Genomic DNA, 16,981 nt, shown 5'->3' on the forward strand with positions numbered 1-16,981 from the left:
TTTACTTCTATTCTCCTTTTTAAAAGGCAGCCAGGGGCTTCCCTGGTGGCTCAGTGGTTGAGTCCACCTGCCGATGCAGGGGACACGGGTTCGTGCCCCGGTCCAGGAAGATTCCACATGCCGCGGAGCGGCTGGGCCCGTGAGCCATGGCTGCTGAGCCTGCGCGTCCGGAGCCTGTGCCCCGCAACGGGAGAGGCCACAACAGTGAGAGGCCCGCGTACTGCAAAAAAAGGCAGCCAGATCAGTCCTGCATTTAATGACTATTTGTTTAGGATTAGGACCCCATCTTTTTGGGAAGGAACATGAGGTAATTTGTAGATCAGAACATGACCTAAACCCCCTAAGAGTGAATTGGAACAGAATCCATCCATACTGAGGTTTGTGGCCCTGGATTAGAGATAGAAAAAACAGGTTCTAGACCTGACTCCACCATTCACATTTTGGGCTTGTCTCCGTCACTGGAAAACTGGGGGGATATTACAAGACATATGCTTACTTATCATATGATTAGTAAGGTAATTACTAATAAGGTTACTAATCATAGGATTCCGCTTCTAGGGCCCCAGATCATAATAAGGGTAGTGAAACTTCCATCTGGAAAAGGGTTTCCCGTTCTGGCAGCAAGCTTGTTCTTTCAGAACTGACTCATGAGGATTCACTGCATTTCTTGTGGCTGATCTATGATACCCACGTCACTTCACCAGTCCCAGAGAGCAGAGGCCTAAGACACATGCAGAGACCTGATCATGCAATCTTCCTGAATACCCCCTGCCTGCAGCTTACGTCCCAGACCCATCACATCCTGTGCCTGTGTAGCCATCCCTCCTACCCCCATGTTTTCATTTCTGACACTGAGGTGTCTTTGTTTACTTGTCCCAGCTGGGATCAGGAATGTTTCTTTCTTTCTTGGAGATATAGGATCTGTTCAACCTCTCTTCTCTCCTTCTCAATCTCTCCTTCCAACTCTCTCTGCCCAAGGCTGACCACACTCCCTCACTCTCAAGAACACACCGCTTATCTATTTTCCATGTTTGAGGCAGCCAAAGGCTTTAAAAGATAATGAAAATCTCTCAACTGCACTGTTGAGTTGCAAAGAATTCGCTAGATTTGCTGGCACAGAGAGTTACAGGAATGTTCTTCTAGTACTTTGTGGTCTGGAATCCCTGGAGGGTCAGGAAGCTACAGGAAACACAGACATGTGAAAATAATTATACTATAGCAAGGGGTGTGTTGGCTCTTTGGGGGATGAGGGGGAGAGGCATCATATACTTCTTGCAGAAGAGGGGACGGTTGGGTCTTACAGGATGGTGAGGAGGTCAACAACAGCCTAGACTGGGAGTGGGGGTGAAAGGATCCAGGCAGGGGTAGCACCATGTACAGAGGAAGGGAAGCATAAAAAAGCGTGCCATTTTGGATGTGGAGAGGTCAGCCCTACCCACAGATGGGCAAGTCGACTTAGCTGGTTTGGCTGGCTGGGCAGGTGCCCCTCCCCCACCCCACCCCCATGTTCCACGTGTGTCCTTCCTGAGCCTGCTCTTTTCTTAACATTCAGGAAATCAATCATACTCTGTCAAGACTAGAGAGATAAGCATGCTTTGCCGTCTAGCACCAGCAGGACGAGACCTTCAGTGCAGCTGAAGCATAGACTGTGCTTAAGGGCAGCCAGAAGTAAAGGAGAGAAAGGACTGGTGGGAAATGAAAGTTGAAGGATCCTTCCATCCAGGTCATGGGGGCAGGAAGAGGACCTTGCCTAGCCCTGGGTTCTTCTTCTATCTTACGGTGTAGCTCCAAGGAGGGAGCCACGCACCCCGTGTGCTGTGGGGATCTGAAGGAAGCACGTGGATTGCTACGCTCATCCAGCAACGGCAGTGACTTTCAGGAACCGAATTGGCCGGCACCCTGATCTTGGATTTCCCAGCCTCCAGAACTGGGAGAAATCAGTGTTTGTCGTTTAAGCCACCCAGTCTATGGTACTTTGTTATGGCAGCCCAAATTCACTAAGACAATAAGGAATTCAGAAAGAGTGACATGTTTGCAGAAACCATAAAACGCTGTTTCAAATCTACTGCACTTGAGAGGCAGAGAGGACAAGAAGGCAGTTAGATATATTGGGCTGAAGCTCAGTTGTGAGTCAGTGTAAGATGAAGGGGCAAATGAGTCACTGAGCGCTCTGGGAAGATAGATACACTGTTAAAGGGATATTCTTAATGCAGAGCAACACATATATTACCATGCCCTGGTTAAGCACTGTAGGGCATGCAAAGATGAATTCTGCATAGCCTTCTATCTTAAGGAGCCTACTTTGTTTTAATTATGGCCATGGACTCAGGTCCAATATGTACAAAAAGTATTTCTAAGAAGTATTGCTGAAGGTGTAAAATTTATGTCTACAAGTTTAGGTCTGTTTCCCTGGCTTTCTCTGAGGTTTGACATAGAAGTACATACCCCTTTTGTTTTCATTCTTTTTTTTTCTTCGGATTACTTATGAGATTAAACCAAATTCTAGACTATGATAAACATGAGAATTGATTTACTTGCTCTTTATTTTCTATCTTACTTTATGCTTAAACATAACATGGCTAACTCATAGCTGTCCAAAAAATGAAGGGTGTATCTTTATGAAAATCTCCAATCTTAGGAATTAAAGTGGAGAGAATGGAGGAAGGTTAACACAGTTTACTTACTTTTTAGAGCAAAACACCTTTTAAAAAGATATTTTCCTGTATGTTGGTTAACTATTTTTAGGTAAACACACACACAGAAACACACACGCAGCTACAGTCTCTCAATTGACTGCTAAAGCTTATGAAATGTGCAGTAAATATTTAAGAAAATGCTTAAAATATTTAAGAAAATATTTAAGAAATATTCTAAAGTATATGAATTTGCACGAAGGACAACTGCAGGACTGCTGTACGCTCCTTTAGAAATTAAGCTTCGGAATAAAAGATAAAATTTTAGAATTTGAATTTAATAGGTATGCTAAAAGTGCTGATATGCACTTTATAGCATCACGAATTGAGAAACGGTAATTTAAAGCAAATAATGGTATCTTGTTTCACCAGAAATTTGTATATTTTGCCAATACTTTTGTAATATCTTAGAAAATCTCTTTCTAAAGTATGAGATTTCTTATCGAAAAAACATTCAGATACAGTGGATTCATATAGAAAATTTGTCTTCGGTCTCTTTATTTAAACATTTTAAGTTTAATTCCTCTTTAATCACATTTTAGCCTGTGGCATACACGTAACACATTTTGTTCTTCCCCCAGAAACTGATGTGTTTACTCTTTTATGGACTCAAAGGGGCTTTTCAAATTAACTTCAATTTTTATGGCCCCTTTTTCATATCCCATGTGTGAATTTACTGTGCAGACTTATGAATGATGGAACCACCTTCAGCAGCTGACTATCGAATTGCTTTGCCTGGGTGAGTATAGAAAACCTTTGGCAATGTGGTTCAGACCCGAGTTTAGCACTTAAGCGAAACTTTTTAGAACTGGCCAGGATATAAATCAATATGAAGGAGGCACCTGAACGCAAAAACACACTTTAAAAAATTCATTAAAAATTTGAAATTATTTTCAATTAAGTTTCTACAACCGCAGTTCGTCTCTCTTGAACAAATTAGTTCCCTTTTTAAGAGTTTTTTCAAGTATCTATTGTGTCAGTGCTCAAGGTAGAACTCTAAGTAAAATTACAATTTTAAAACCTTTTGGGCAATGATTCTAATTAATATAATTAATATTTTAGCAAAATGTCATGGGCTGTAATTGAAAGAAATCATCTGGGTCTGAAGAGTACCTACTGAGGGCAGCCCTATTAAGATTAATTCTGAGGTAGGTAAATTAATTTCCTGGACTTGCAAAGCAGCAAAGGGAAGCTTCTCCCTCCTCAGAAACCTGGAGGGGTTGGTCTTTGGCCCTGTTGAGACCCAAGGACTATCTGGGCTGATTAACATACATATAATTAAAGTGCATCAGCTAGAAAGGCAGAGCCAGTTTTATTTGGCTCCGAACTACTGTGAAATAATTTTTGTCTACATTATTTACCGTGTGTGTGTGTGTGTGTGTGTGTATGTGTGCGTGCGCGCGCGTGTGTGTGTGTGTGGCGGAGGGGAGTCTAGTTTCCCTGAATATCATTCCGCTGCCTTCTTGGGATTCGTGCTTCCTCTCCTAGCAGACACCAAAGAGTAGACAAGATTTCCCTAGCATTCAAACTAGATTTTCTTTCCATTCATATCACCACTTTCAAGACACATTTTTCATCACCTGGTAAGAAACACTGTAAATAATTGAGGTGATCCATCAAGAGACCCATTCTTGATAATGAAAAATTGCATAACTCAGTAGAAGTCAATTAAAAACCACGAACTTCAGAACCCTTTGCTCAGTGAAGATTTATTATTATAGAGGCATTTAATACAATAGATTATGGGGTCAAAATTTTTTAAAGTTCTAAAAAGTCAGTTAAATCTTGACAATAAACTTAAGATTTACACAATATCAAAGTATATTAGTTCTTCAAAATGAAAAGTTTTTTCTTTTCCCTCCTTTAACATAAAATGTCTGAGATGTTCAGGATTTTAAAACCACAGGAGAACACAATCCACGGTGAGACTTTTTTTTTTTTCCTTTGTAGGTTTTAAATGATTCTTACTCTTTGGTTGTGCCTATACAATGAAAAGTAGACAACAAATTAAATGAGGTAAGTCAGGATATTTTTCTCTGTTAAACCAAATATCTGAATAATTAGAACTACCTACAAAATGACTCAAAATGTTTTTGTTACCTGGTTACTTGGTTAGGACACAGCCAAAATTTAATGGAATGAACTATCTTATACCACTGCATATAATTTAAAAAAAATAAAGTGACTTTGTTTCTTTAGAGACATCCAGTGCTGTGTGAGTGGCCAAGGGGAAAATGCCAAGTCTCTCAAATGTAACATGCATAATACTTTTCTTGCCTTTTAGTGGTTTTCCATGGCCCACATATGAAATTAATTAAGGAGCAACACCTATCTTCAAAAATCAAAAATATTTATTTTGAGGTACCCAGTCTCCCAGCATAAGTTTAAACTGTGCTTAGATTTAGGTGGGATATGGTACTCAGGCCTGACAGAGGCCTAACTCCAGCCAACCCAGCACATGTGACTTGCTTCCTACTGAAATTAAACTGCCAAATAAAAAGGAGGGATTGTCCCCTTTCTTAATAACAACGAATGCAATCGTTAGAATTCTTCAGGTTTGGAATTCGAGCACGGCTTTTGTGTTTTCCTCTTAACGTGTGACAAGAATGAATAATATCAAAAATAAAAATAAACCTCATTTAAACAAGCAGTCCTCTGACTTTATAAGCCTCAACATCAAACACATCAAATTCTAAAACTACCTAAGACCCGTGAAATGTCAAAGCTGAGGGGATGACACGCTGGAGACAGGGAACAGACTTTTTAAATCTTTCAAGTTTTTTGGAAACTGTTAGCATTAACTTTGTTCATTTCTGTTGAGATATTGCCACTTCAACTGACTACAAGAACCCATATTTCATATTCATATAAATATTTGACTTTGACCTCATAAAAAGTCCCTTGGGTCTATAATACTTTTATTCTTGTATAATCTAAAACAAATCCTTTCCTTTTAAAAATCAAACAGACCACGTTACACACACAGTTGACTATTTACAAAGCACCCAATTAAATCCTACTTAATTCTCTCTCACTCTAAAAATTCCATCTAACTGGTGGGTAGAGTACTGATCACATTAAATGCATAATGCTCACAAGCCCTGAAAGTCCTATCTAACCTAGAAAACACTACCTTCCTTAAAGAGAAAAGAAAGTCTTAAAAATAAGTGTAAGGTTTTGAAGAAATGAGACCAGAAATCACAGTACAAGACAGATATATCTACTTTAATATTCACATGTAAAAGTTACACATCACAAGAGATTGGACAGTAGTTTAGCAGTTAACTAACATAGCTATAGTGAAAATCATTTTTATAAAAAAATAATCTAGATGCGGTCATCAGAATTTTTGGTCTACTTAAAGTTAATGTTTGAAGATCGACTTTTACCCCTGCTTGAAGGATTTGCCATTATGCCTTTCAAATTTTTTTCTCCCACTGTTAGCTATTAATATTCTTTGGAGGAAGGAAAGCAGAAATGTGTTCATTTCCAAGAGTCTGTCCTTTGGTAGCAAGCAGAGAACATTTTTCATTTCTATGATTTAATCTGTACAGACATGAAACTTAGTGACATTAAGCTTTAGTGTAAAATGAAGAATGATAAGCATTTTTTCACTTTGATTAAAACAGCAGATTTCCTAAACTCGTAAGGATCCAAGCATTTCCCCATCCTGTAAGCAAAATCATTCAGAATCCATTTTGACCTCAGTTAAAAAACAAAAAACACACACTTACTCTTTATATATTACACTATCAAACCCTGTACTTAAAAACTGATAAAGCATTTTATCAACATGTATGCTTCAAATACAAAGATTTCCATCTAGGTTAAAGAAAACACATTTGAATGGACTCAGAACAAGTTTATTTTGTGATTAAACATCTCATGCAGTCATGCAGGACCACTAGCTATAACTGTTACTTCCGAGTCTACAGGACACTGGGCAAAACAAAAACAAATTAAAAGCCAGGCCAAACAGAAAAGACATTCAAGATACCAAGAGCTCTTCAACTGAGCTGGAAAATAATTTTCCAAAAGAAATATTCCCATAGATTAAAAAAAACACACACGTAATATTTACAAAAAATATTTAATTAAAAATATCTTATAATTACAGTAGTCTATTAAAGCATATACTTTCTCACACTTATAGAACATCTCTATATATACACGGTATGAAATGTCACTCAGTTATCTATACAATATGTAACATTCCTGCAGGGAATAGAAAGTTCCCTGCCCCCTTATAATCATCTATTTTAAACAATAGATGTAAAAAAAATATCTACAATGCTCTGGTATATTAGTAAAGCTTCAAAACAAAAATTGAGCTCCTTGGTCACAAAGTAAGTTTCTAAAAGTCGGATTTGCTCTTGATCTTTTATCAGTCCTGTCACACTTAAGCTTAAAAGTTTAACTGCACCTCCAAAAAACACAGAAATGTACAATTCACAGCGGTTATAAATGAGACGAAAGAGAATACGTATGTAGAATGTTTATGAACGTGCAAAAAAAAAAGGATGAAAGTTTTATTTTTCTTCCCTCTCTCTCTTGGAATGACGAGTGAAACGTTTCTAGGATTTGCTGATGTTTTTTTCCTTTCCTCTGGTGGCTTTTTCTCTAACTTCTGCTCTTCCCCCTCCCTTTCTTGTGCTCCTGGCTCGGGCTCAGGCGGCCGCACACCTGTGGAAGAGGAATGAATAGAGGGGGTGTGTGAACCTTCCCGCTGCAGACTAACTGGCGCCACCGACCAAACTCAAGACATGCTTGATCAACAACCCAAAACAAACCACCGGGTCAGACTACACTCGCAGTCCGCCGCCCGGCCAGGCGCCGAGCAGGCAGCTGCGGGCCCCCGGGAAGCCCGAAGAAGGGATCCGAACTCCTGGGCCCTGCCTGCGTCCTCTTTCGTGGGTGTCAGAGCGCGCGGGGGGGCCATCGGGCACCACGCCCACGAGGGTACCCTCCCTCGGCGGGGAGAGGGCAGTTAGCGCCCGCCGGTCGCTGGGGGCGGCACGGGGGGCGGCGGGAGCATGAGCTGATCTGTCTCCATTTAGAGTGAACCCCCAGCTGCTGAAGCTAAGTACGGCTTCACTTACTAACTGGGTGGTAGGGAGAGAGAAGGGGTGTCCGCCTCCTTGGGAATTTGCCCTCAGAAATGCTGGAGGCAAAGAACGCCGCTGTGGAAGGCGCCGGGGACGGGCGTCTCTGGCGACCGGCCACACGAGAAGAGAAAGGCGCGCTCACCTGGACAGCTAAGCTCAGCGGCACAGAATGCTGTCGCCCTGCTTGTTCACCGCGCCGGCCTGGAACAGCAACGAACACCAAGGGAAAGGTGAGCAGGCGCGAACAACGCACTCGCCAAGGTCTTCCTCGATTCGTTCTCGGAACCCAGGCTGGCCCACCGACGCCCCCATCCCAGCCTACAGCCCTGGGGACGCCCCTCTCCCCGGGCACAGGCTGGACCTGACAGCCCACGGTGCGCACAGTCCTAGTCCCGCCCCGCGCGTTCACCCGGCCTGCGCTCGCTGCACCCAGCCCGCCGCTGGCGGCCCCCGGCGCCGGAGGAGCAGGAGGGTGCAATTGTCATTCTCGCCCCTGCCCCGAGGAAAAGGAAGCGCCCGCGTCCCACCACCCCGCCACCGCCCTCCTGGACTCCCACGGGGTTCGCCCCGGGCCGGCAGCCGGCCTCTCACCGGGTCGGTGTTGAGCGCCGTGAGCGGGGTCCGCGGCGGCGCGGCCGGACAGGTCCCGGCCGGGTGGTGCGGCGGCGCCGGCGGCGGCGGCTGCCTCAGCAGAGCCGGGTGCGTCTCCAGCGCCAGCTGCAGGTCCAGGATGTAGTCGATAACGTGCTGGAGGATCTCCACTTTGCTCACTTTCTTGTTGGGCGGGATGGTGGGCACCAGCCTCCGCAGGCGGCTGTAGCAGTCGTTCATATCGCACTGCAGGCAGAGCGCCGGCTCGTCGGCCGCCGCCTCGGCCGCCTTGCAGCGCGCTGCCGCGGCCGCGGCCGCCGCGGCCGCGGAGCCGCCCAGGCTGTGGCCGTGCTCGGCCAGGCAGCGCAGCGCCAGCTCCCCGCCGCCGCAGCCCGACGGCGCCTTACGGCCCGAGGGGCGCACCGGGCTCACCGCCTTCATCGCGCGCGCCCTGCGCGAGCGGACCCGGTGGGGCGAGCGAGGGAGGCAGGCAAGCTCCAGGCCCCCGCCCGCGACCGGCTCCGCTCCCCTTGCCTTTGCGCCCCGCGCGCTCGGTCCGCGCTCGGGGCACCGCGAAGGTCCCGGCGATCCCGCGCCCAACAATTGACGGGAGGGTCGCTCCGGGTTTTGCGAGGGGATCTCTGCTCAATGGGCGACACTCGGCCGAGACCAAAAAGCAAGAAAAATCAAAAGCACCGGAAGGAAAGCAGCCCACCGGGTTCCCTAGTCACTCCCTTCGGACCTTCAACCCGACCGCCGCCGCTGCACTCCCCCTAGCCCGAGGTTTCCCCGCTCCGGGAACCGACTCACAACCGCGCCTCCGCTACGCTCTCGCACGGCCCGCCGCGCAGCTATATTTATAAGCCGCGCGCCCCGGGGGCGGGGCCAACGCGTTGGCCGTGTCGCCGGGCGAGGGAGCAGAGCCGGGCTGGGCTCGCGGGCGGGTGCGCGGAGGGAGGCGACGAGGGCTGGGGCTCCGGGAGATGCTGGGGGGCGGGAGCTGGGCAACCCGAGTGGAGGGGTGGGCGGGGTTCGGGAGTGGCCAGCCAATCAGACGGACGGTGCCACCTCAGGGAATGGCGCTCGGGCCAATGGGAAGGGCACTCCATTCCGTCAACGCCGTGGGTGGGGGCTCTGAGAAAAGAGCTGGGTGGGAGTCGGGCCAGGCTGGTGTGTGCCTTAGGGAGGGGAAAAGAGAGGGAGAAGTTCCTGCGAAGAACTGCGGGAATGTGCGGCTGGAATTCACTCTACCCCCGGCTTAGGCGGCTGTGGGAGCGCTGGGCCCTGCTCGAGGCTCTCCTGTCACTCCGAACAGCGCGGCACCCAGGGACCCTCCGCCACCCGTCACTCCATCCCTGGGATCCCAGCGCCTTAAGAAGGACGCTGTTCAAGAAGGCACGTTCGTTCTCCTCTCTATTTTCCCCCTCCATTTCTTTATTCGCCTTTTCACAATTGCTGAAACCATAATGATGGAATGGAATGCGGAGGCTTTCCGTTCCTGTTTTTAAAACGTTAAAGCTTAGGAGGAAAAAAAAAAGAAAAAGAAGGCCAAATGCAGATTTTTGGTGAAGGGACGTGTAAGTAAAACCAAAACGTCGTAGGGTTTTTCTTTTACCCATCTAGATGAAAAGTGGGCTCAAAAAATGCAGTTGCCTTCAGCATTAAATTAGAGCACGTAAATATTAAAAATGCATGGGCACGGAGTATTTAAAATTTCACCATGACATATAATATTAATCTGTTTTATGTAAAATTCATACCTGTAACTTAACGTAGGCCATTAATGCACTGCTTCACGTACCCCGCTTTAAATAAGATACTGAGAATGTCCAGAATCTCCTCCTTTTGCAACGAAGCATTAAAATTCACACTTCCAGTCCCTGGAGTCCTGCTTGGGCCCCACCCTGCAGAAAAGTCTGCTAATTAAAGACGTTTCTGTGTTAGATTTCTAATGGGAAAGCTGTCCTTCAATGGCTCAAAACAAAATTGCACAATGAACTTTGATAGGGCCTTGTGTGTACTCTGCAAGAAAAACTTGAGCCCTTCAGATAAGAAATGAGCATAAAAACTCTGTGTCAGTGGGGACATGAATTTTGTATGCCTTTACCCTGCAAACCTCCCACCTTTAGACAAGCTAGGAGATGAATTAACTCAAGAATTTTCTTAATTTATATACATGATACGGATTGATGCCTTCATTTTTATAGATAATTGAAAGAAAGAGATATGGACCTCATTTCTTCTTGTCTACCCTCTGTAAGGAAACCCTCCCTTCCTTCCCAGAACAGAAATACCTGAATCAGGCAGGAATTTTGTTTAACCACGTGGGTACTTTATGACTATTGCATTGCTGTTTCCCCAGAGCACATTCCTTTTCCCTGATGAAGTGAGGAGTGACCTTTTAATGCTGGTTTCACAGGTAGATGCAACAACCCTCCTCTCCCCTAATCCTTATGCGTTAAGGCCTCTGATAATTGCTTGGAAGCGAGTGACAGTCTCATTTACTCATGAGCATACCTAGATGGTCTACATACACACTTATCAAGAAACGCAGAATTAGAAAACCCAAAAGAAGGCTCTCTTCTAAATACAGGCATAGTTTTATATAGGCTTAAATTGATATAAATACACACAGAGTGAATATTGTCAATTTTGATAGAAAGCTGGGCAAGGGAGCCCTGCTGGGTGTAAGCTATTCCCCTGGAGCCAATCACATCAGCATAGGTGATAACAATAAAAGGATATATATACAGATGTTCCATTGATTTTTTTTCCTCCTTCCTAGACTTTAAAAACTGCTCCAAAATTTAAAACCTAAGATTATTCTCTGCTTGCCAAAATGTAAGTATGCTAATATGCCCAGGGCACACTCACACTTCAGAACTTTACATGTCCTAGGTTGCTTAAAATTAAAATTTAAGTTTGAAATAGGTGACACAAAGGGACAGTCGTATCTATCTTTTTGGACTTGGTGAAACCTCAGAGAACCATGCCCTGGGTGTGGCCAGTGCCAGATACCAAAGTTTCAAGTTTTTGGGGGGTTGCTCTGTGTGTGGCTGGCTTAAAGTCAGAAAGACTGAGCGACTTTGGGACTCTGGGGCGTAAGTTAAAGGAATGTACTCTGGCCACATGATCAAGAACACCCAGGAAAAATGTGATCTCCAAATCCTGCCAGCAGAGGAGGTAGAATCAGTTATTGTATCCCTCTTTGTGAAGGTGGGAAGGCAGGAAGATATTAAAAAAAAAAAATCAAAGTTCTACATAAAACACGATACAGTGGAAAGAAGGTATACATCCTGTGCTTTTTGGCCCAGGAAACGAGCGTCCTAGGAGCTACACAGCGTTATGTTTTTGATTTTTAGACACAGTCACTTACATGACGTCAAAGCTGAAGTCACGAAAGACTCCAGGCGCTGATAGTTCAAAACAAGAGGTTACTCAGCACTTGCCAGCTTTTGGAAAAACCTTACAAGCAACATTATTTCTGCCGTGTAGAAAAAGAAATTCAGTTTCCCAGGACTCTCTTCCTTTTACTTCAAACTGCTTCCCTCGCGCTCGTAAAAGTAAGGCAGACTAGCCAAAAGCCCTTTGCCATGAAAGCGCTAGAGACTCCCAAAATATACCTCAATGGGAAACGGGGGTGAAATATTCATAGGAGAATTGCTAGGGAGTCCTGGTGACCAGAGTCATGTGTTCACCCCTCCTCCAGACAAAGGGGCCTGCAGCTCTTTCTGGGGATGCTTTCTAGATGCTAATCAGACCCTGGCTGAACTGCAACACCCAGGCTCTCAGAATTCACAATCGCCCTGTGTTTACATGAAGCAAGGGTATCCAAGCATATTGTGCTATTCAGCCCAAATGCCTTTTTAGGACTTGATACTTCTTTCTCCATGGCCTGCAGTGAAACAGTGGGTGGGCTCAGGCACACAGATAAACATGAGCGTTCCCATGCCTTGGTCCCTCTCTGGATGTAAGTGGTCACTGAACAAGGCACATGCATTCTTTCCGGGCATAAGAAACCCCCATGTACTCTGCTGCAGGAATGTCCCTTGCTCCAAAGGAGTAAATTGGGCAATGAGGCAATTCAAACTCAAGGCTGCTTTATCTGGTACTAAGCATTACAGACTTACTTGTGCTACCCTTGGGCTGCTGATACCGGTCCCGGAAACGCTGATAACCTCTTGGTTTGCCCGGTCTTGGAAAAGGCTTATAGGAAGAGGACTTTATATACTGAACATAGCTGGGCAGTTGTGGCCATCAAAAATGCTTACTTCAGGAGTTTTGAAAGGTAGTCTGTTGAAATAAGATGTAGGTGATTTTTAAGAAAACTCTTCTTGGGCTTCCCTGGTGGCGCAGTGGTTGAGAATCTGCCTGCCAATGCAGGAGACACAGGTTCGAGCCCCGGTCTGGGAAGATCCCACATGCCGCGGAGCAACTAGGCCCGTGAGCCACAACTACTGAGCCTGCGCATTTGGAGCCTGTGCTCCGCAACAAGGGAGGAAGCAAAGTGAAAGGCCCGCGCACCGCGATGAAGAGTGGCCCCCGCTTGCCACAACTAGAGAAAGCCCTTGCGTAGAAACAAAGACCCAACACAGACAAAAAAAAAAAAAAAAAAAAAAAGCTCTCCTCAGACAGATTAAGGACAGAAAATAAGAAGACAGAGGTGTCATTTGTTTTTACCTTAAGAGACATCAAGAACATGGGCTCAAAATCAGGCTGGGCTCCAGTTTTGGCTCCTTGATTTACTAGTTTTATATCATTAAGCTGGATTCTTAAATTCTTGTGCCTTTATATATGAAATGAAGATAAAACTATCTACTTCATAAGGTATTTGTAATATATATGCAAACTTATATAAAGTTTTTAGAATAGTGTCTGGCATATAATGTGTGCAAAAAATGTTAACATTTATTATTATTTTTGGTAAATAGTTCTTCCCAGTTCGTGGCTTGTCTTTTCATTCACTCAATCTTTTGAGAGCAGAAGTTTTTAATTTTGATGATGTATAGTTAATCAATTTGTTCTTTTAAGGATCATGCTTTTGGTATTGTATCTGTCTAAGAAATCTTTGCATAACCCAAGCTAACAAAGGTTTTCTCTTATGTTTTCTTCTAGAAGTTTTATAATTTTTAGGTAGGGTTGGTTTCACAGTCCTGCAACTTATTCAGTCACACAGTGTCCTGCTCATAGAAGGGCCCCATGCTTGGTTTAATGCTCTGCTATTAGCATTTTGAAATTCTCAGTAATTTCTGAACAAGGGGACCCGCATTTTCATTTTGCATTGGGCCCACATGATATGTAGCCAGTGCTGGTTTTATGTTTATGTTTAGGTCTATGATCTATTTTGAGGTTATTTTGGTATGTGGTTCAAGATATGGACTGAAGTTAATAGTTTTGCATATGCATATCCAATTGTTCCATTGAATTGCCTTTGCACCTTTGTCAAAAGTTGGTTGTATATATGTATGGGTCTATTTCTGGCCTCTGAATTCTGTTCTGTTGGTCTATTTGTCTATTTTTACACTCTGACCACACTGTCTTGATTACAAGACATTTATAATGTCTTGAAATCAGGTAGTGCTGATTGGCAGATCTTCCAGCTTTGTTCTTTCTCAAAGTTGTTTGGCTAATCTGGAGATGCTGCGTTTCCGTATGAATGTTAGAATCAGTTTGTGAATTTCTTCAAAAAAGGACTTGTACCCAAAATATATAAAGAACATATACCCAGAATATATAAAGAACCTTTAAAACTCAATAGTAAGAAAACAAACAACCCAGTTAAAAAGTGGACACAAGACTCGATCGGACAATCCAGTTAAGTAAGATATACAAATGACGAATGAGCACATGAAAAGATGCTCAGCATCACTGATCATTTGGGTCACGCTTCAAAACTACAATGAGATACCACTACACACTTGTCAGAACTGCTAAAATTAAAAAGGCTGACCATACTAAATACGGGTGAAGATGTGGAACAACTGGAACTCTCTACACTGCTTGTCGGAATGTAAACGGAGAAAAATCACTTTGGAGAACAGTTTAGCAGTTTCTTAAAAAGTTAAACGTACACATATCATATGACCCATCCATTCCACTGCTAGACATTTATCCAAGAGAGATAAAATCATATATCCAGGGGCCACGAAGGGACATGAGAATGATGGATGTTTTTATTATCTTGATTGTGGTAATGGTTTCACCGATATATAATACGTTGAAACTTACCAAGTTGTACCTCATATCTATATCTATACCTATTGTATGCCAATTATATCTCCATAGAACTATTTAAAAGTATTAATTTAAAAAATTAACATTAGGATCTCAGAAGAGTCCCTTCCATGAATCCACCAGGGTTGTTTTCTATCTTCCATAACTGGGCATTTTATAGTCTCGCTTTTTCTCTTTCTTTTAAACTCTGTATCAAATTGCTCTCAAGCAGGCATTTTAGGATTAACTGAATTCTGGTGAGATGCCCTCCAAAACAGGCATGAGACATATACTGCTTCAATGTATCAGCTGTCATGGTTATGCATTAACATATTCAATCACTTGCCAGAAGTGGATTCTGCTAAAACCACATCCATTCCTCCCTGTTTTGTATTGTTCTGATGTGACAGGGATTTGAGGCTCTGAGGAGGACTCAGCCTGATTATTTGAAATACTTTTCCCTTTTGCAAAAACTAAAGCTATGTTCTGGACTCTCATCTCCATGCTTCACCCCGGTTGTGACCTCTTCTGTCTCAATTACCGCAAATTAGCAGCTGCCTTGGGACAAATGCACACTGAGTGGAGAAGATAAGCAGCCTCATCATTCTGTTTTCAGGATGGCCTAGGACTTTTTCCTCTTCACCATTTCCTTCCCAAGAAAATAAACAATCTAACAGGATTAAATGCATTCATTTCCAGAGCAGGGAGCAAAAATTCCCAATAGGCACCATATTTTTGCCTTTAAAATCCTGTGGCTCAATCTGTAGCCTCAGCTTCTCCATCTGGCAAGAGAAGGGATTTACAGGGATGGAGTGAGGATTAGCTGCTTTTAAAGCCCCAGAGGAAAGGCAGTAAGTAAACAATAGGGGGCAGTATACTTGCGCATAATAGATACTCAATGTCCATTAATGTCTGTGCCATTATTGAAAGGGGCTTGTAATAGGTAAAATGGTTATGAAGATGCCAAAGAGACCAAGTTCCTGCTTTAGCTTATCATTATCCTTTAGCCTTTTGAGAAATTCAAAATAAAATTTATTTATTCATTTGTTTGCTTATTTATTTATTACTTAAAAATTTGTGCCAATAAATATTGATATATATTCCTCTGCTGCATTCTTTCTCGGAGCAGGTAATAATGTGAGGCTTTGCCAAGAAATGTTCTGCTCATAGCACAAATCATTGCTAGACTTAACTGATGGAGGGGTTTAGTTATATTTCCCTTTCTTTTAAAGTTAACACAAAATAATCTCAGAATATAGAAAGAGCACAATTAAATGTATTTTAACTACTTAGAGGAAAGATACCAAATAAACAGTAATTTGCTTCACATCTTGGAACTGAATGTTGAATAGGAATCCATCACAGCAAATCTGCCTTCGCTGAGAAAAAACCTTCCCATTTTGTTGATATCTAGGTCATGTTTCCTAAGAACAGACACAGTGTTCAAGAAACAGTTGGGGCTCCCATGCATTGGGGCTTCCATGGCGCAGTGGTTAAGAATCCGCCTGCCAATGCAAGGGACATGGGTTCGAGCCCTGGTCTGGGAAGATCACACATGCCGCGGAGTAACTAAGTCTATGTGCCACAACTACTGAGCCTGAGCTCTAGAGCCTGCAAGCCACAACTACTGAGCCCATGTGCCACAACTACTGAAGACTGTGCGCCTAGAGCCCGTGCTCTGCAACAGGAGAAGCCACTGCAATGAGAAGCCTGCGCACTACAACGAAGAGTAGCCCCCGCTTGCTGCAACTAGAGAAAGCCTGCGTGTAGCAATGAAGACCCAACGCAGCCAAAAATAAATATAAATAAATAAATTTATAAAAAGAAACAGTTGCATTATTTTTACCCTGAAGAGGAAATTTGGAGACATTTTTGTAGAACTCACGCAGCTGTCATTGGTTAGTGGATGGCTCACAATGTCAGCGAACTGTGTACCTGCGGTGGGAAATGAGTGTGTGGAAAGTAGATGAACAGCATGAAAACTCACTTGTATGTAGAATAATTAAACGAGTACATTTTTCTCCTAGTGCAAAAAAGCACCAAAGGAATTAAAGACGCAGAATTAAAGGAAAGAGACTGAGTTAACTTTGAACTTTATCAATGTTGGTAATTGTATATAAAAATAGTTCAGTTTGAACAAACCATCCCTTTGGGAAGGATTACAGGTAGAACTATTTTCTCTTGAATAAAATTAAATGATATTATAATCTTAAATATTTTTTCTTTAAAAAATTTTTTTAATTTAATTTAATTTATTTTTTTATACAGCAGGTTCTTATTAGTCATCAGTTTTATACACATCAGTGTATACATGTCAATCCCAATCTCCCAATTCATCACACCACCACCCCCCTTGGTGTCCATACATTTGTTCTCTAC

At 43.4% G+C, this 16,981-nt stretch overlaps 1 protein-coding gene across 1 annotated transcript; it reads right to left on the reverse strand.

Annotated features, from left to right (window-relative positions):
* Positions 1 to 5,897: 5,897 nt before the first annotated feature.
* On the reverse strand, positions 5,898 to 8,967 carry ID4 (inhibitor of DNA binding 4). Its single transcript, XM_082639561.1, has 3 exons — positions 8,390 to 8,967; positions 7,941 to 7,999; positions 5,898 to 7,376 (listed from the first exon to the last, which is right to left on the reverse strand). Exons 1-2 carry the CDS (start codon positions 8,828 to 8,830, stop codon positions 7,955 to 7,957), a joined length of 486 nt encoding a protein of 161 aa, XP_082495687.1. The 5' UTR covers positions 8,831 to 8,967; the 3' UTR covers positions 5,898 to 7,376; positions 7,941 to 7,954.
* Positions 8,968 to 16,981: the final 8,014 nt, after the last annotated feature.

Source organism: Mesoplodon mirus, assembly GCF_964341445.2.
Source record: "Mesoplodon mirus genome assembly, chromosome: 12".
NCBI classification, from domain to species: Eukaryota; Metazoa; Chordata; class Mammalia; order Artiodactyla; family Ziphiidae; genus Mesoplodon; species Mesoplodon mirus.

Bases quoted from the DNA above. Each gene is read 5' to 3' on its own strand.
- ID4 (XM_082639561.1), bottom strand. From the start codon at position 8,830: ATGAAGGCGGTGAGCCCGGTGCGCCCCTCGGGCCGTAAGGCGCCGTCG. The intron at 8,000-8,389 runs GTGAGAGGCCGG...TTGCTGTTCCAG, and splicing joins CGGCGCTCAACACCGACCCG to GCCGGCGCGGTGAACAAGCA.